This window comes from Pelophylax lessonae, assembly GCF_965119305.1.
Source record: "Pelophylax lessonae genome assembly, chromosome: 3".
NCBI lineage: Eukaryota > Metazoa > Chordata > Amphibia > Anura > Ranidae > Pelophylax > Pelophylax lessonae.
Window position 1 is genome coordinate 429153860 of NC_138770.1, and position 21353 is coordinate 429175212.

General features: G+C 43.9%; 1 protein-coding gene across 1 annotated transcript in view; it reads left to right on the forward strand.

The window, feature by feature from the left end:
- Positions 1-13955, forward strand: part of AKAP7 (A-kinase anchoring protein 7) — a 325673-nt gene extending 311718 nt beyond the window's left edge. The window contains exon 8 of the mRNA XM_082249096.1: positions 12923-13955. Within this exon, the coding sequence (XP_082105222.1) occupies positions 12923-13113 (191 nt within the window). The 3' untranslated portion in view covers positions 13114-13955. The remainder of the gene's footprint in view (positions 1-12922) is intronic.
- The last annotated feature ends 7398 nt before the right edge of the window (positions 13956-21353 follow it).

Consider the following 21353-nt stretch of genomic DNA (forward strand, 5'->3'; position numbering starts at 1 on the left):
TATTCTCCAGGAATAGCTGTTTGCTGAGTGAATCTGTATGGGAGTGGTTTTAATATTATCAATCAGCTGCTGCACCTTTAGGGTACTAATGAGGAAAGTGACAGTGTCTGCATCTCTTTAGTCGTGATTCCCTTTGAGGGCCAGTTCACACCATAGAAACGCAGTCCGGATGCGTTCCCAATGTTTTTTTGTTGTTATTGAACGCATTTTAGATGTGTTCAGTGCATTTTTTCCCTCTTTTTTCTTCACTTTTTTCTTTCTTTAAATAAGGAAATGCGTTTAGGCACGTTTAGATGCATTTATGATGCATTTTACCGCGTTTTAGTACAGTTCAGTGCAGAAAAAAAGCAGCATGTTGTACTTTTTTTTTCTGGCACTGGAACGCACTGGAACTGACTGCACTGGTGTGAACTATGCCATTGAAAACCATATAACCTAATATCTATGCATTTTTGATGCAGAAAAAAAAACGCACTGGACTGCATGTGATGTGAACTGGCCCTGAGAGTAGCTCACCAAAAATGACATTTTTGTTGCAGGGGATGCTCAAAATCTGATTTGTATCACAGAAGTAGGAAATTACATTTCTGGGGGGCGTTCTATACACCATATGTGTACAGAAAACTTTTAGGTAACCGTATTGCGTTGCATTTTACAGAAATTTACATCACTGCAGATTGAAAAGGTAATATTTTATAACATTCCATTACAATATGACTTGAGTCACAATAGTATATGCTATATTATTTTTTTTTTTTACAAATTTTTTCCCACAAAAGTGGAGTTACCCTTTAACCACTTCCGGACCGCCCACTGTGTATTTAGGTCGCTACTTTGACATAACCAGGGTTATGGCAGCACATAGCCCAAAACCCCGGTATATTTTTAAACTGGGGGTGGTCCTCTTTAACACAAAAGGGGCCCCAGTGGCCGATTCACCACAGGATCACTTTTATGGGCAGCGGGAGAGGTGCTCCCCCGCTGCTTCCTGGTCATTTCCTCCGCTTACCAGAGTGATTGGCAGCGGCGGAAACGATCCGATCCTGTGTACAGATTGCCAGGAAGTCGAGTGAGGGCAAGATGGCCCCCACTCAACTCTATGCCCTTAGAGGACGCCACTTCCGCCCTCCGGCCTTAAAGGACCCAATTTTATTCTTGAAAAAAATAAAACATTTTTTATTGCTTTAAAGTGTAAATGTGAGGTCTTTTTGACCCCAGATCTCACATTAAAGAAGCCCTGTCCTGCTTATTTCTATTACAAGGGATGTTTACATTACTTGTAATAGGAATAAAAGTGATCAACATTTTTTTTTTTTAAAAGAGACATTGTAAAAATAAAAAGTAAAATAAATAAGAAAAAAAAAATTTAACGCCCTCCGAGCTTGCGCGCAGAAGCAAACACATACGCAAGTCGCGCCCACATAGGTAAACGGTGAGTGAGAGCAATGATTCTGGCACTGGATCTCCTCTGTAACTCTAAACTGGTAACCTGTAGAGATTTTTAAAGAGTCACCTATGGAGATTTTTAAGCACCAAAGTTTGTTGCCATCCTACAAGCACGTGCAATTTTAGAGCATGTAAAGTTAGGTATCCGTATACTCGGTGCAACATTATCTTTCACATTATAGAAAAAAAAATTGGGCTAACTTTACTGTTTTCCTATTTTTTTTACAAAAAATTTGTGTTTGTAAAACAGCTGCAAAAATATGGTGTGACATAAAATATTGCAACAATCTCCACTTTATTCTCTAGGGTCTCTGCTAAAATATATATATATATATATATATATATATATATATATATATATATATATATATATATATATGTGTGTGTGTGTGTGTTTGGGGGTTCTAAGTAATTTTCTAGCAAAAAATACAGATTTTAACTTGTAAACAACGAGTGTCAGAAATAGGCCTGGTCCTTAAGTAGTTAAAGAAAACAAAAAATAAACATATTATACTTACCTGCTCTGTGCAATGATTTTGCACAGAGCAGCCCTGATACTCTTCTTTTTGGATTTTGGGGTGGACCTCATGCCATTTTTTTTTTTTTGGCAGGCGGTCCCCCTAAAATCCATACTAGACCCAAAGGGCCTGGTATGCATTATAGGGGAACCCCCAAACCATATTTACTGTAAGCGGTCACCAGGTGGTTAATGATGGCTCCTTTGTTTACATTCTGCTGTCAGATGAGAATCCCCAGCTGACATCGGGAATCAGTCACTGGTTGTTAGGATGCTGCTCCTTCCCCTACAAAAAAAAAACAAAAACGTGCCAAAATGCACCGACTTCGCACTATAAAATTACACAGAAAATCACACAGGAAATTGGATTAAGTTACAGCTGCACTAGTGTAAACCTAGCCTAAACATTAAGACCTACAATATGCTTTTATTACCTAGGGATTGCTCAGCTATATTATTAAAACAGCCTATGCCATTTCTCAGTCTTTGAGACTGATAATTTAATAATGTCAGTGACATTTTCCATAATCCAACAGTAATAATAAGGACACAATACAGATGTTACAGGTAATGTACTTAGCAGTTGTTCTGCCCTTTCAACGATTATTTTTTTGGCATATCTATTAGTGTCACTGAACTTTTTGACATTTTGAATTTAGATTGCATTCAAACATCAGATTTGTTTCATAAAGGTTTGCTTAGTCATACTGCTTACTCATTCTGTTGAATGTGCTGTCTTAGATCTCTCTGTTTTAGCAATAAACAGGAGTGGATAAATGTCACACAAACAGTGGCATTTGTGAGCTCTCTAGAGGACCGTTTGTAACATTTTAGAGCAACGCTTCGGTTTTTCCAAATAAATGTTGAGCTGTCATCAGCCAAACCTATACAGACCATTTTGACCTTTAGTTAAATCATTTGGTTCCTGTTATTGCAGGTTAGCAAAATGGTTTTGAAGTATGAGTGACACTGTCTGTTATTTTATTATGTGGAGATTACTTTTTCCAGACAAGTATTGATGTAGTCGTTTTCTTACAACCGTGAGAAACAACGCTTTTACATCCGTGTGAAAAGTTTGTATTTTGTCACATAAAGTATTATGTTGCCAATAGCTGTACGTGTTGAATTTTCTAGATGTATATTTGTGAGTTGTAGTGTCCAGCAGTATAACATAGATCCTTCTGTACCTGTAACCAAAGCTGACCCATACATTCCTGCCCAGTTCAACAACCTCCTTTTTCATATGGTGAACATCTTTCCACAAATTCCACTCTAGGCTGTTGACCACCCCCTATGCTCCCAACCCATGTCACACCATATTTATAGCTCACAAGAAGCCATTGATTATTCATAATTTAGAACTGCTCTTTAGAATGCACGCAGCTGTAGGATGTACTTCGCTTTAGTTTTGTTCTGGGGGTCTGAACAACCAGCAGAACCCCCTCCAAGGATTTGTTTTGTATACCCCATTTTATTGTGGACCAACTGCACAAGTAACTGATACCCAACAACTCGCATAGTATCCCTGCATTTTCAAGGCCCAATGCTCCACACTATATTATCAGGTCTCCTAGTGACTTGAAACCCCACTGACATGGGCTGCACACTAACTATGGCACTTCACACAAGCTTACCTCTATGGACCAAACACAAATTACAAAAATCATGGGCTGTGGCCCCTTCCACAAACTCACCTCTATGGACCAGCCACAAATTACAATTGTTGCCCTCACCAGACTGACAAAAACCTAGAGCTTATAGTCCCCAAACATATCAAGTTACAGATTCCAGACTCAAGCGACACATTGTTTCATCCATTCAACTTGACCCATGGTCACCCATGCAAGCTACATACCTTGCAATGGGTCCCGTGACCCACACACTGCAATTCCCCTAGGCTTATATCCATCAAAACCAGTCACACAGGGGTTTATTTACTAAAGCTGGAGAGTGTAAAATCAGGCTCATTTCTGCATAGAAACCAATCAGCTTCTAACCTCAGCTTGTTCAATTAAGCTTTGGCAATAAAATATTGAACCTGATTGGTTTGTATGCAGAAGTGAGCCTGATTTTGCCTGATGAGCATTTATGACCTGATCAACCCATAGGAGGAATGACCTATGATCAGCACATACCCTCAAGAATCACAAACTGAAAGTGTGAAGAGAATGATGTAAAAATATACCTTTTTCTGACATACAGGTACAGTATCTTACAAAAGTGAGTACACCCCTCACATTTTTTGTAAATATTTTATTATATCTTTTTATGTGACAACAGATGCTCAAAAATGTTTAGGTCTGGAGACATGCTTGACAAGTCCATTACCTTTACACTCTGCTTCTTTAGCAAGACAGCGGTCATCTTGGAGGTGTGTTTGGGGTCGTTATGTTGGAATGTTGCCCTGTGGCCCAGTCCCAGAAGGGAGGGGATCATGCTCTGCTTCAGTATGTCAGTCATGGTTCCCTCAATGAACTGTAGCTCCCCAGTGCCAGCAGCACTCATGCAGCCCCAGACCATGACAGTCCCCACACCATGTTTGATTGTCTTTGCACTCCTCACCTAGTTGCCACCACACATGCTTGACGCCATCTCAACCAAATAAGTTTATCTTGGTCACATTAGACCACAGGACATGGTTCCAGTAATTCATGTCCTTAGCCTGCTTGTCTTCAGCAAACTGTTTGCAGGCTTTCTTGTGCATCATCTTTTAAAGAGGCTTCTTTCTGGGACGACAGCCATGCAGACCAATTTGATGCAGTGTATGGCATATGGTCTCAGCACTGACAGGCTGACCCCCCACCCCTTCAACCTCTGCAACATTGCTGGCAGCACTCATACGTCTATTTCCCAAAGACAACCTCTGGATATGACGCTGAGCACGTGCACTCAACTTCTTTGGTCAACCATGGTGAGCCCTGTTCTGAGTGGAACCTGTCCTGTTAAACTGCTGTATGGTCTTGGCCACTGCAGCTCAGTTTCAGGGTCTTGGCAATCTTCTTATAGCCTAGGCCATCTCCATGTACAGCAAGAATTCTTTTTTTTCAGAACCAGATTTCAACACACCTGCTCCCCATTCACACCTGAGACCTTGTAACACTAAGGAGTCATATGACACCAGGGAGGGAAAATGGCTAATTGGGCCCAATTTGGACATTTTCACTTAAGGGTTTACTCACTTCTGTTGCCAGCGGTTAAGACATTAATGGCTGCGCGTTATTTTGAAGGGACAGCAAATGTACACTAATAAGCTGTACACTCACTTTTTTACACTGCGGCAAAGTGTAATTTTTTCAGTGTTGTCACATGAAAAGATATAATAAAATGTTTACAAAAATGTGAGGGGTGCACAAACTTTTGTGAGATACTGTTAGTAGTGACATGCTGTATCTGCCTGTTTAACAACAGGTGATTTGGGATGCATTCATTTGATAGGTGGGTCCTAAGGCATTGGTGAATTCTTGCCTACAAAGTATAGCTTTGCAAAACTGTAGTTGTGCTTTATTTTACCCTAATTTAAACAAATGGATGTAGGTATCAGTAATACAGCATGATTTATTCAAACGCTCCTAATTTTAAAAGCAGATGTTAATGTTAAATATACTGTATATGTTTATTAGTAAGTGATTACATGTTAAGTGTAACCACTCAAAGATATCACAGTAATCCTGAAAATGTATTTCGCCACTTTTTCCCCAGAAGGTCAACATCTTTGTTTAGGCATTTTTTAGGGTAGGCATCTGTTTCCAGAACAATAATGCCAGCCCACTGAAGATGAAATCATGTAAGTGCCACTGCATGCACACTAGGCTTTATGTTCTTGGCTGTGTGCCTATAGGATGCTTCACAATGATCAGCACCCCTGCTGCCTCACCCTATGACCTGTGAGGAAATTGGAATGTTAAAACTGAGGAAGGGGTGACGAAGAAAACAGTTCATTCTGCCTAAATCAGGCCAGAATGATAGTTTATCAGCATGCATTTTATAGGTAGACTTTGAGAGAGTATACCAAAGCATAATGAATTGACTAGAGCTCAATGATTAAAGCAGAATTCCAGGCAAACAGCTATATTGCCAAATAAAATACATATATGGGAACACTTTGAAGTAGGGATCGACCGATTATCGGCTAAGCCAATTATCAGAGGGTCGATATTCACTTTTGCCGATATATCTGCATCGGCCCTGGAACTGGGCCGATATTCCAAATATTGCTCATGTAAGGGTAAAATGTAATTGAATATGCCACTCACATATGTACAAAAGATGTAAGCAATTCCATAGATCTGCTGGCAGATCGGCATCTCTCACCCACTTGCTGTACGTGATACCCGGATCTGTGGAATTGCCTATATCGTTTGCACATATGTGAGTGGCATTTCTCTTACGTCCTCCGACAGTCGCCGCCTCTTCATATTCGTCACATATGGGGTATTAGACTTTGCTCCGAAGGAGTAGCTAGGCAACAGAATATGTTAACAATAAAGCTTTAACATATCCCACCCTCAAGGGGTGGTCCCCTCAGTCAATACCCTCCTACTTCCTGCAACCATATCTCAGTTTTAATGTCTAGCTTGTCAGGAGTGGCTGGCTCTCTCTGTGCTGGGACTTTTTGTCCCAGACTCTTTCTTCTTTTTGATATTTTGTTTGAGTTTTCTCTCTACCTTTACTTAGCTGTTATTTTTGTCAGCATTAGTTAGTTCTTCGGACGAAGAGGATCATGCGGACTGGGTCTCGGGCTGATCCCCCTGGTCGCAGGTCGTGGGTCAGTGGCTTCCCAGTCTGCCATCGAGCGTTCAGCCAGGTAACGCTCCTGGCACGGTGAACGACCCATCCCTGTTCGGTGCAGGGATGATTGGTGAGGTGGCTACCTCACCGGACGCTGTGCGGTTTCTGAACCGCCATTGTGTGCGTCTTGAATTGCGACTCTCCCTGCCTCATGTGCAGCGGCTTGTTCGCCTGTGCGGGTTCCCCACGCCATGTGAGGTAAGTGTATCTATGTGGGGACCTGTCTGTCTGGGGGGGGTCTCAGTCTGGGACTGTGTAACCTGCCTTTAATCACACTGCTTGTCTCCCTATATCTCGGCTGCATGCTGTGGGCTGCAAGGGGGGGGGAGCTGTATGACACTGAGTATGTCAGGCTGGGCAGTGTGAGGAGCTGTGTGCTGTGGGGCATGTTTTTAATGGCATGTTGGGGCATATACAGCGATCGCTGCGGCGATCTAACATGTATCCATATAATGGGATAATATTGTGTGTGATTTTATGCACTGTGGAGCGGCGATTTCGGCGCCAAACGGCGCCATTTTACCGGCGCCCGCTCCGGCCGCATGGTTTACATGCACGGCGGCCATTTTCTTGTAGCCTCCATAGGCTTACATAGAGCGCCCTGGCAGCATCACTTCCTCTCTCCTGGAAGCACCGATCGAGGCAGCAGCAGCAGCGGAGTCTCCTCAGGTTTTATCCTTCTATTCCTGTGTTCCATTGCCTGTATTCAGTCTGTATATTCCCTGTGGGGGTCTCATTGTGCCTGAGTGTGGTGCGGTGGGCTGCGCTTGCCGCGCTTGCTGTAAGGGGGCAGTTAACCCTTGGTTGTCTGGCATACAGGGGCAATGGATTCTCAGGAGGGCAAGTTTCCCACAGTATTGGTGGAAAGCCAGGGGACCGCTGTTTCCCCCCCAGGGGGGGATTTGGCCACTATTGTGGCTGGCCTTGCTGCACAGGTGCAAATGCTGGTGGCTGCTCAATCTACTAAACGGCCCAGAGTTGCTCTGTCCTCTGATTCTGAGGGTGAAGGTGATGGGGCTGTTCTGGCGGGGACCCCCCTATCGGGGTCCCGCTCCTCTCTTGATCTAGTGGGGTCTGAGGTAGAGGCTGAAGTTGAGGGGGTTGATAATTCTCCCCCTGGCTCGCCTGAAGAGCTTGCAATCATGGATGAGTTGATTGCTTCCATTAAGCAGACGCTACGTTTGCAGGACGAGGTGTGTCCCCCAGCTGCCTTGGCGGCTTATGGGACGCAGAGAAAACGCAGGACGCCGCAGGTTTTTCCCTGCAATGCTGATTTTCAGCGCGCTGTTAAGGACCAATGGCGCGATTTGCGCAAGCCTTTTGCGGTACCAAGTAAATTTAAGCTGCGTTATCCTTTCTCGCCTGCCACTGATGAACGGTGGTGTGTGCCTCCGCCAGTGGATCATGCTATTGCGGTTTTGAACAAAGCCACTGCGATCCCTGCAGAGGGATCCCCTGTTTTCCGTGATGCCACGGATAGGAGACTGGAGTCTCTTGCCCGTCATACTTATTCTGTTACGGGTTCTATGCTTAAGGCTCTGTTTGCTTCTCTCATGGCGGCCCAGGCGATCGCAAGTTGGACGCAGATGCTTAGGCGCGTCCTAGTGGCCGATTCGGCCTCGGCGGCGACCCTGGATATGGTGGATCAGATCCACCAGGGTGTCATGTATCTGTGTGATGCGGACCTGGACCTGATTCCGTTGGCCGCGCGTGTGCACAGCGTGGCGGTTTTGTCTCGCCGCCTGGTTTGGTTGAAATGTTGGTCGGTGGACCAATCTTCACGTAAAACCTTAGCCAATCTGCCTTATGATGGGTCTCGCCTTTTTGGGGAGTCCCTGGATGTGTTGATTAAGGGGATTACCGGGGGTAAGAGCACTCTCTTGCCCCATTTCCCCAAGGCTAAGGGGGCTTCTGGGAAGAAGCATGCTCATTTTCGGCCCCCTAAGGGGTCCTTTCGTGCCTTTCGGCCGCACTACAAGGGCAAACCGTTCAAGGGCCAGGGCTCTCGGAAGAAACCCTGGTCTGGGAAACAGAAGTCCGGCCAATCCGGACCTGCGGCCCATAACAGTTCGGCCTGAAGGGGCGCCCTCACCCAGTTTTGGGGTGGGGGGACGCTTGCTCGGTTTTCTTCAGCCCTGGTTGGCCCGTGTGCGGGACAGATGGGTTCTGGAAATCGTTCGATCTGGTTACAAGATCGAGTTTCTCTCTCGGCCAGAGAGCAGATTTTTTCCCTCAAATCTACAACTGTCTCCAGAGCGCCTGCGGGATCTGCACCTGGCGGTGCGGGACCTGAGGGCTCAGGGAGTGGTGGTTCCGGTGCCTCATCGGGACAGATTTCGGGGGTTTTATTCCAATCTGTTCACCGTGCCCAGAAAGGAGGGCAAGGTTCGTCCAATTCTGGACTTGAAAGCTCTGAACCGCTCTGTGCGGGTTCGCAAGTTCCGCATGGAATCCCTGCGCTCGGTGGTGGCTGCCCTGGTTCCGGGGGAATTCATGGCCTCCATCGATTTGAAGGATGCGTATCTTCACATCCCCATATTCGAGGGTCATCAGAGATACCTTCGATTTGCCATTGCGGAGGATCACTACCAGTTCGTGGCGTTGCCCTTTGGGCTCGCCTCGGCTCCGCGGGTCTTCACCAAGGTGCTTGCACCGGTTCTGGCATTATTGAGAGCCCAGGGCATTTCTGTCCTGGGGTATCTGGACGACATTCTGATTCGGTCTGCGACCAGTCAGGGTCTGGAGAAGGACCTGTCTGTCACGATGCAAACTCTGCAGGAGTTCGGTTGGACGATAAATGTTCCAAAGTCGACACTGAGTCCGTCGGTTCGTCTTCCCTATCTGGGAATGATACTGGACTCGGTGCAGGCGAAGGTCTTCCTGCCGGAAGACAAACTCAGGACTCTTCAGGAGGAAGTCAGGTCCCTCAGGGACGTTCCGAACTCGTCTCTGCGGACGTGTATGAGATGTCTGGGATTGATGGTCTCGGCTTTCGAGGCGATTCCTTTCGCGCAGTTTCACACGCGGGGTCTCCAGGCGGAGATCTTGTCCAAGTGGGACGGGCGACCTCAATCTCTGGATCTTCAGATCTCGTTGAGTCATCGCACCAGGGAAAACCTTCTGTGGTGGCTCCAGTCCCCGTTGGTGTCCGGGGGCAAGTCGTTTCGTCCGATCTCGTGGACGATAATCACCACGGATGCCAGCCTGTCGGGCTGGGGTGGTGTTCTGGGCGTTCTGTCCGCCCAGGGGACCTGGTCGGAGGGGGAGTCTTCCCTCCCGATCAACATTCTGGAATTGCGTGCGATAAGGCTCTGTCTTCATCGCTGGACGGACCGGCTGCAGGGCTGCCCGGTTCGGGTGCAGACGGACAATGCCACGGCGGTGGCCTACATCAACCACCAAGGGGGCACCAGGAGTGCCCGAGCGGCTCGAGAAGTGGCCGACATTCTGTCTTGGGCCGAGACTCATGTCCCGGCGATAACGGCGGTTCACATTCCGGGAGTGGAGAACTGGCAGGCGGACTATCTGAGTCGCCAGACCCTGGATCAGGGGGAATGGTCTCTCCACCCGGCTGTCTTCCAGATGTTGTGCGCGAAGTGGGGTCTTCCAGATGTGGACCTGTTCGCGTCTCGCCTCAACTACAAGGTGAAGAGGTTCGTGGCAAGGACGCGCGACCCTCGGGCAGACGCGTCGGACGCGTTAGTGGCCCCGTGGCATCAGTACAGGCTGATGTACGCGTTTCCACCGATTCAGTTGCTGTCCCGGTTCCTTCGCAGGTTACACTCGGAACGCAGCACGGTGATTCTTGTGGCACCGGACTGGCCTCGCCGGTCCTGGTACGCAGACCTCGTGAATCTGGCGGTCGACGCCCCCTGGCGTCTGCCTCTTCGGGACGATCTACTGTCTCAAGGACCGATTTACCATCCTGCTTTACAGTCGCTGGCTTTGACGGCCTGGCTGTTGAGACCGAGGTCCTGAAGGAGAAGGGTCTCTCTCCAGAGGTTGTTCATACCTTGATCAACGCGAGGAAGTCTTCCTCGGGAAAGGTTTATTACCGTACTTGGAAGGCCTATTTTGCCTGGTGTGAGTCCAGGGGGTTTTCACCCCGCACGTACTCGGTTTCCCGTGTGCTGTCTTTCCTTCAGACGGGTGTCGATCAGCGTTTGGCGCTGGCTACGATAAAGGGTCAGGTGTCTGCGCTGGCCGTTCTGTTTCAACGTCCCGTGGCTTCCAACTCCTTGGTTGGCACTTTTATTCAGGGTGTGCGGCATCTGGTTCCTCCTAGGAGGGATCCTTTGCCCCCTTGGGACTTGAATCTAGTCCTGTCTGTGTTACAACGTGCTCCTTTTGAACAGATCAGGGAGATCTCGTTGTCTATGTTGTCCAAAAAGGTCGCCTTTTTGGTGGCGATCACTTCGGCTCGCAGAGTGTCGGAACTGGCGGCTTTGTCCTGCAAGTCTCCGTACCTGGTTGTTCATTTGGATAAGGTGGTCTTGCGACCTAATCCTTCTTTTCTGCCGAAACGAGTTTCGGAATTCCATCTTAACGAGGATATTGTTTTGCCTTCGTTGTGCACGAAGCCTAAACATCCAAAGGAGGTGAGATTGCATTCTCTGGATGTTGTTCGGGCGATTAGGGTTTACCTTAAATCGACTGAGTCTTTTCGAAAGACGGACTCCTTGTTTGTTCTTCCAGAGGGTCCTCGGAAGGGCATGGCGGCTTCCGCCTCTACCATTGCCAAATGGATCAGGCAGACCATTGAACAGGCCTATGCCTTGCAGGGGAAGGTTCCCCCTGTGCCTGTGAAGGCGCACTCTACTAGATCTCGGAGTACGTCTTGGGCCTGTCGTCATGGGGCTTCTGTAGCCCAGGTGTGTAAGGCGGCGACTTGGTCGACCGTACACACTTTCACAAAATTCTACAAAGTAGATGTTCAGGCATCGGCGGATGCTTCCTTTGGCCGCAAGGTTCTTAGTGCGGCTGTTCCCTAGGGTCCCTTGTTGGGGACTCCTGGCTGTTGGGATAAGTTTTGTATCCCCTGGTTTTTTGTCTTTTCCTGGGTCGTTGCTCCTGTTGAGCACTTATTTTTGCTGTTGCCCAGCTGGTTTCCTTCCTTTGGTAAGGTTCCTTTCTTTGATGTGGAGACTGCGTTGCCTTTCGGCGCGGATGCGTTTCCCACCCCTCATGTTTGCACTGCTTTGGGACGTCCCCATATGTGACGAATATGAAGAGGCGGCGACTGTCGGAGGACGTAAGAGAAAACGGAATTTTTGTAAAATCTTACCTGTAAAATTCCTTTCTCTGAGTCCTCCGACAGTCGCCGCCCCCGCCCCTCTTTTGGGGTTTGAATGTATACTCTACTGCTATTCCACTAAAACTGAGATATGGTTGCAGGAAGTAGGAGGGTATTGACTGAGGGGACCACCCCTTGAGGGTGGGATATGTTAAAGCTTTATTGTTAACATATTCTGTTGCCTAGCTACTCCTTCGGAGCAAAGTCTAATACCCCATATGTGACGAATATGAAGAGGCGGCGACTGTCGGAGGACTCAGAGAAAGGAATTTTACAGGTAAGATTTTACAAAAATTCCGTTATTCAATAACATTTGTAAATGGAGGTATGCTATGTGACATCATTTTACCTTTACATGAGCATCACCACCTAATGGTTGGAGAAGGAGAAGACTAGTCTCGGACCCTGACATAGGATGTACAAAATATCGGCCCATATCGACCGATACCGATACGTTGTGACCAATATATCGGTATCGGCCCTGAAAAAAACATATCCGTCTATCCCTACTTTGAAGTACAAAATATAACAAAGCAAATCCTCATACATTATAGTATGTCCAATCCATAGCACCTATAAACCTTGCTGCTCTCTCCGTGCTCTTCAATCTGCATGTGTCAATTCTGGCAGTTTTCTCCGACACCAGGCAATCCATGGTGATGGCTGGATTCAGGCATACATACTGTTACACATATTGCTGAATGGTACTGGTAGCTTTTTATGTGAAGTCACTTATTTTCACCATAAATATTTCACTGCAATTTCTGTTGATACTTGAGATTAGAATTGCTGTGCCTATGACTGATAAGTGTTTAGATGAACTCATACCTTTTTTAAAACTTATTAGGAACTTGCTTTTTTTCTGTTGTGGTGTGTAGGTCATAAGAATGGACGAGAACCTGATGATGCTGAGCTGGTAAGCTTAAGCAAAAGGCTGGTGGAAAATGCAGTACTCAAGGCTGTACAGCAGTACATAGAGGAAACACAGCAGGCCAAAGCCAAACAGACTGATGGGATCTCGCTGGAGCCTGGCATTATTAATGAGAAAATTGAAAACAATATCAAATAACAATTACAGCCTCTGTTGACAAAAAAAAAAAAAAAAAAGGATTCAACTTGAAACTTACGGTTGCATTTAAGAGACGCCTACTTTTCTACTCAGGTGCATATTACATGGGAATTTGTGGACAGTATACCTCTATGGCAACATTTACACAACTGGATTTATTTAGTGATATTTCCTGACAAACCTGTTTGCATTGCAGAAAAACCAAACTACAAAAAAGGGGAAATGGCAAGAGTCCTACAATGAACTACAATGAATTTATTGTGTAGCTTGAAGAACAATAGGAGCCTTTTGCTATGCCTTGTTAAATAGCAGAGAATGGCCAACCAAGAGGCCTTACCAGATGGCAAAGTCCTGTCATCTTTATTGGTAAATGGGGATGATTTTGTCACTTCAAGCGAAGTTCCTTTCTCCATTTCTACTAATGTTGCAGTGGCAACCCTTCAAAGACTATGCTAATTTCAATGCTGGATGTTCCTCAGAGAAAATACAGTATATTCACTATGTATTATTGTACTGGTTCTCTAATGTTTTGTGACACTATGCAGTATTTCTTGATGACCGTTATTCATGAAGAAAATCTATTTTTTGACAAGCATAATGGATTTTTTCTATATAAATGTGTGGCCAAAAATCACAATATATGTATAGTTGATCACAGAAATTTTCTGTATGTCCGGTATAAAATAATGTTATTCTTTCCTTCAGGCAAGAGATATAATGATGGAAACAAGCAGACTGCCTTGCAAAGGGAGTTGAAACCTCTGTTGGACAAGGTGAAAGACATTAAGGCTGTGCTGGCTCTTCCAGAGACACGGGAAAAAATATACAGAGAAGTTTTTGGTAAAACACTGATTACACAAAACAATGGTCAGATGTTGCCTTCGGAGACTATATGAAGATTTTGGGATGGGATGAATTAAAAGTTATTATAGCATTATGGTTAAATTTGTGTAACTCTGCATTATATTTACTAAATATTCTAAACCACACCCAATACTGCCAACCATTTTCATGTAGCTCTCCACAAAGTTCTGACATACATGCAAGCCTCTGCTATTTACAATTACTTTGTATATCTTTTCTAGAAATTGTAGCCAATTTTACTGTATCAATGTGAATATATTTTTTTTTCTTTTACAGTAAATAATGGCTGTAGGGCTGACATTTTTGCCACTATACAGAGGGACTGGTTCAATTCAATTAATTGCAGGTGGAAAGAGAAAACAAAAGTGCTGCTTAAAGCCACTTCTTATATACACTGGTAATTTTGCTAGCACAGGTTTGAAAATAAAGTGTTGCTCTGGACTCCACTTGAAATTTTCCTTGCCCCTAATTTCAAATAATGGCCTTTACAGTGGCAAACACATAGTGCTTACAGAAACAAGTCATGTATTAAGCTTTCCCAAAGAAAATTACAAAATACAACCTAAAGGTTAATGTAGCCTAAGGCCTCTTTCACACGGGCGTTCTGATCAGGTCCAAAGAGTGTACAGGTAAATTGACTTGTGGCTATTTACACTCGCCTACCTTTGTGTCGGATCTGGTCTGCTAAAAAAAAAAACAAAAGGAGATCCATCCTCTTCTGTTTAGGGGGATCGGATCAGAGGCTAGTCGGCTATAAATGGACAAACGGTGACCGTATACCCCCAGCCGCACACTGAGCAGTGCGGGCTCGGTCCTTGTCCACTCTGCAGAAACTGAGCAGAAAAAAAATGTGTCATCCGCCCACTCTGGTCTGATCAGCAGGAGATCTGTGAGCTGATCCCCTGCAGATCAGAACATATTCCACATGTAATCCACCCCATGGGAAAGAGGCCTTATTAGTGCATGTGTAACAACACAGGTGAGCACTGTAACTGATACTTTTTTTATTTGCTTTAACAGAACAAGCTTTCACAAGATTTACTCTCATCTTCTGGGCCAAGCAATACATTGAGATTGTGTCCACTATCTTTGTTCCAAATTAAAATATCATTCTTAATTCAAATATTTTTGTTCCTCTAAAAAAAAAAAAAAAAAAGAAATAATGCATCTCCGTAGACATACAATAAAGGGGCACAATGCAAATATCTACTGTACAATTAATGGACATCATATCTCACAACCAGACCGCTCTGTGGAGGGCATAAATGTCCTGGTTCTTAAAAAGGAATTTAAATGGAGCTTAATATTAATATTCACCTTTCCAATGGTCCCTCGCCAGTGCTGGCATCTTCTCTTGTGTGCCGGCCTTCAGCCATCTGGCTGCCGCTAGATGATGTCACACCTGCATATATGCAGGAGGCCAACATTTCTGCACACGGAGACCGGCCCGGTGCTGTAAGCTAAGCTGCATATGTGCAGCTCAGTTAACAGTGCAGGAGAAGACAACGAGCAAGCAGGTAGTGCCAATTTATTGCAGAAGAGACATCAAACCTGTCTGCTCGCTATTTGTTACAGCAGAACTTCAGTTCCACTTTTAATACCATTCAAGTAAAACAACGTAACAAGGAATTTTAATTCTGTTCTACGCTAAAGATTTTAGACATAGTGTTGATCCTATTTTTTGTAAATTACAATCAGAAATCTTTATGGCCATTTTCTCTGCTGTGATTCTCTCCATTCGCATTCCATAGCCCAATGTCTACTCCTCACTTGGCTCAGTTTGATTACCCTGTATGTCCACTGTCCCTTAACTGTAATCCTAATTTCAGAATCTGTTTTACATTTTACTAATCCTCTGTTCATCGGTGTTACTGCTTGAACCACATAAAGGGAGTGGATCTCCTAAAAGCTTGTACTAAAAAATGGACTGTTCAAAATTTCAAAAATATCACATGTATTTTCTGACTGGTTTCTATAGGCGGTATTCAAATTTTCCTTTGCTCTGGTTATCACAGATGCCTAATGTGTCAAATCATGTTGTAACTGCAACTGCAGTGTTATAAACTTGACATTACATTTCAGTAAAGTGTGAAATCATTGTAGGTTTAACAGTCATTCACTTTGAAGCAAAGGTCATTCTTATTTGAGAGTTTTTTTAAACGCTGACATTTGGTTATAATATCCAGGCAACACAATACACTCTTTTAATAAGGCTATTAAATCATGTATGTTTTCACGGTCTATGTTTTTTCTTACACTGTTATAAGCCTTCAAAAACACAGGAGAATAATAAGTCATTGTTGACAGCGCCAGTCACTGTATTTTGATATAGCAGACATTTTAAGGTGAGAAGTCATTTTTTTTTCTCAGTTAAATGCATTAGTATTTCCTTTAAACCACTGAACAATGGGTTACCTCTCATACACAATACGCATTTCCAAGGAGCGAATGTATTTTATATTCAGTATTGACAATAATTAAATAACTTCACTTTCCCTTAACAGCTTTGCCATTTTGCCTCTGATTTATTGAAATTAACAAAATTAATTTAACATTTTATAAATATGTTACAAAAGGAAAAATGAAATGTTTGACTCTAGAAATCTATAATGATGGTTAAGCATAGCATGTTTGGTTTTGTAGATTGGAAAATGATTGTTTTTTTATTGCCATCCAGCATACCAAAACTGAATGTTTTCTGTTTCTTACAAATAAATATTGGAAAAATTATTGCCAAAAGCGGTCAAGCACATTTTTGCCGTCAGTCATTTTTGTTGTATATTAGCTGCCCAGTTTGTAACAAAAGCAGCCACTATAACTTTGAGATCCCGTTCACAATTGAGCGTTTTTCAGCTCGAAACTCAACGCTCAACAAGCAAAATCCCATTTATTTAAATGGCCCCTGTTCACATATGAGCGCTTTGTCCCCTGTAGCAAAATGCCTGTCACTCAAAAAAGAACATGAGCTACTTTTAAGGCAGATGTGAGCATTTTTGTCCCCTTAGACTTCAATAGAAAATGCCTGAACAGTGAAAAATTAGCGTTTGTTTTTTTTTCAGCCGTTTTCAGCTCAAACAGCAGCTCCTCCCCCTTTTCTAGCATCACTCCACACCTTACACAGGTTTCTTTTGGCCACAGCAAAAACTTCTGAATGGAAAATGCCTATTATATTTGCAAATCTGCTAAAAAATAAAATAAAAAAAACACTTGAAATAACGCTGAGCTCAAATGTGTAACCTGAGTTACAAGTCTTCACAGTTTTATAAAACCATTGAAAGGGCCAGGTAATTAAAAAACTATACTTCAATTTTGGATGAATGTTGGTGGCTTGGATCCCCTATATTCTTCTGTTTTCCTGTTCTGCACTTACCTGATAGGGGAAATTACACCATGGAGGCAATATACTACCAAAGACTAATGCTGAAATAAGGCGAAATCGTATACTATAGTGAAATAGGTCTTGTTGGTGTACTGTGTAGCTAGATGTTCTTATGTTACATAACTAATAGTAGCAACACATATTTATGGTGCCTTGGGCTACCTAACACACAACCACATAGGCCATTGTAGATCTTGATACATCCATTGACTTACTAAGCCTGTGTTTTGCTCACACAAGGCAAAGCAACAGGTTTGCTTTAAAGTGATTGAAAAAGTTGTTTTTTTTTTTTTTTTTAAATACCAAACATGTTATACTTACTTCCTCTCTGCAGTTGATTTTGTACAGGGCAACCTGGATCCACCTCTTCTCGGGTGCCTCTTTGCTTCTCCTAGCCCCTCCCTCCTGTCAAGTGCCCCGACAGCAAGCAGCTTGCTATGGGGGCACCGAGCCGTACTACAGCTCTGTGTGTCCATTCAGACACGGGGCTGCGGTTCGGCCCCATCCCCTCTCTCTCCTGATGGGCTAACTGACTTTGATTGACATCCGCAGGGGCTAAAGGCACCACTGCTGTTTCTCAGCCAATCAGGAGGGAGAGTTCCGGATGGCTGAGTCACTCGTAGACATCACTGGATAGAGATGGGGCTCTGGTAAGTATTAGGGGGTGCTGGGGAGGCTGCTACACACAGGTTTTTTTTTTATCTTAATGCATAGAATGCGTTAAGATTAAAAACCTTCTGACTTTACAACTCCTTTAATGCCTCCCTTCTCTCAAAGCACGTATTCACATTTCCTCTGCTTCCTGCCCTTCTGTTAGCTGTCATGAGCAAATTACTTGCCTCTATTAACCTTCTATGATGAAGTGAGCTGCCACCTAGATAAAGGTAAGCCTGTGGATGTGGTGTACCTGGACTTTGCAAAGGCCTTTGACACCGTTCCCCACAAACGCTTACTGTTCAAATTAAGGAAGGTAGGTATGGACCATAGGGTGAGTACCTGGATAGAGAACTGGTTCCAGGGGAGGTTGCAAAGGGTTGTGATTAATGGGGAATACTCAGATTGGGCGGGTGTGGAAAGCGGGGTCCCCCAGGGTTCTGTCCTGGGGCCAATCCTGTTTAGTTTATTCATAAATGATCTAGAGGAGGGGATATCGAGTAATATCTCAGTATTTGCGGATGATACTAAACTAAGCATGCCAATATCTTCTGGGCAGGATGTGGAAACCTTACAAGCGGACCTGAACAGAATAATGGGGTGGGCAACTACATGGCAGATGAGGTTTAATGTTGAAAAATGTAAAGTAATGCACCTGGGTGCCAGAAACCAGAAAGCAAGCTACTCACTAGGGGGGGAACCTTTGGGTGAGTCTAGAATCGAAAAGGACCTGGGGGTACTGGTAGACAACAGACTTGGCAGTGGCATGCAATGCCAAGCTGCTGCAAGCAAAGCCAACAGAATACTGGGATGTATAAAAAAGGGGATTCACTCCAGAAATAAAGAGATTATTCCCCACTCTACAAGACTCTGGTCCGGCCACATCTGGAGTATGCTGTCCAGTTCTGGTCACCAGGCCTCAGGAAGGATGTGCTGGAACTGGAGAAAGTCCAGAGAAGGGCAACAAAAATAATTAGGGGAATGAAGGACATCAGCTATGAGGAAAAACTACAAGCACTGAACTTATTCTCTCTGGAGAAGAGACGATTGAGGGGGGATATGATATCAATGTACAAATACTGTACTGGCAACCCTAGCATATGGAAAAACCTATTCAGAGAAAGGGAATACAATAAGACACATGGCCACTCACTAAAACTAGAGGAAATGCGGTTTAACCTTAAAATACGCAGGGGGTTCTTCACTGTAAGAGCAGTAAGGATGTGGAATTCTCTTCCGCAAACCGTCGTATCAGCAAGGAGCATCGATAGTTTCAAAAAACTATTAGATGGGCACCTTAAAGACCACAACATACAGGGGTATACAATGTACGGTTAACAGCAAACACACACACACATCATAGGTTGAACTGGATGGACTGATGTCTTTTTTCAACCTCACTAACTATGTAACTATGTAAGAAGGACCTTACATGGTTCTTCCTTTCTTCAGTAGCTAAGGAGCAAAAGGATGGTAAGCATATGCTACTGGGTAATGCAACAAGGAATTTTTTAGATATTTTAACAGTAAAAAAAGCTAGATCAGAGCACATTGCCCACATGAAAGATGCTAAAGGGAGGGTGGTTACAGATGACATAGAGAAGGCAACTATACTAAATGCTTTCTTCTCCTCAGTTTTTACTGAGGGAAGGGAGGGGTACACTGACCATATCAGGATTGTTAGCAACAAATCACCAGACGTACCATTGTGGCTAACAAAGGGTCAAGAAAAGACTAGATAAGCTTAATACAAATAAATCACCAGGACCAGAAGGCTTACACCCAAGAGTCCTCAAAGAACTAAGTCAGGTTATAGCAAGGCCTATATTGCTAATCTTTGTGGACAGTCAGCCTAACATCAATAGTAGGGAAATTATTGGAGGGGATGATAAGGGACTATATACAAAAATTTGATGAAGAAAACAGTATCATTAGGAAATGAACTGCCATGTAGACAGGGGGAGGCCTGGGGATGTGGTGTATCTGTATTTTGCAAAAGCATTCAATACAGTTCCCCATAAACGCTTAATCTACAAGCTGAGATCTGCAGGCATGAACCATAAGGTTTGTTCTTGGATAGAAAACTGGTTACAGGGGCGCAGTAATGATAAATAACATGTACTCAGACTGATCTGGAGTTGTAAGTGGGTTACCCCAAGGCTCTGTCTGGGGACCAATTCTGTTTAATTTATTCATACACGATGTAGAGGATGGGATACAAAGCTCAATCTCAGTTTTTGTGGACGACACAAAAATAAGCAGGGCTAAAACTTCACGTCAGGATATAGAAATTTTACAGAAAGACCTGAACAAAATAATAGAGTGGGCAACTACATAGTAAATGAGGTTTAATGTGGAGAACTGTAAGGTATAGCACTTAGGGGCTAAAAACATAAATGCAAACTACTCACTAGAGGAGAACCTCTAGGGAATCAAGGATGGAGAAAGATCTGGGGGTCCTAGTAGAAGACAGACTGAGCAATAGCATGCAATTAAAAGCTGCAGCTACCAAAGCCTGCAGAATATTAGCATGCAGAAAAAAGGGGATATATTCCAGAGATAATTCTGCCACTTTATAAAACTCTGGTTAGGCCACATTCTGGTCACCAGTCCTCAGAAGGGATGTGCTGGAGCTGGAGAGAGTCCAAAGACGAGCAACAAACTTAATAAGGGGATTGGAGGACATCAATTATGAGGAATGGCTACAAGCACTAAATTTATTCTCGCTGTAGAAGAGACGGTTGAGAGGGGACATGATAATGATTTACAAATACCTCAATGGTGATTCCCAGCATAGGAAAAAGCTAGTCAGTCTCAGGGAGTGTAAGAGGACACGAGGCCACACAATAAGATTGTGAGAAGCAGTTTAACCTTAAGCTGCGCAAAGGGTTTTTTACTGTCAGGGCTATAAGGATGTGGAACTCTCTTCCACAATTGGTGGTGTCAGCCGGCAGTATTGATATTTTTAAAGACTATTGGACGTGCATCTTAACCACTTTAGCCCCAAGCCTATTTTCGACACTTTTTGTTTATAAGTTAAAATCAGTATTTTTTGCTAGAAAACTACTTAGAACCCCCAAACATTATATATATTTTTTAGCAAAGACTCTGGAGAATAAAATGGCGGTCATTGCAATATTTTTTGTCACGCGGTATTTGCGCAGCGGTCTTTCAAACGCCATTTTTTTTGAAAAATTACGAAAAATCACATTTCACTGCATTTAAAAAAAAATAAACAGTAAAGTTAGCCCATTTTTTTGTATATTGTAAAAGATGATGTCACGCTGAGTAAATAGATACCCAACATGTCATGGTTTAAAATTGTGCACACCCGTGGAATGGC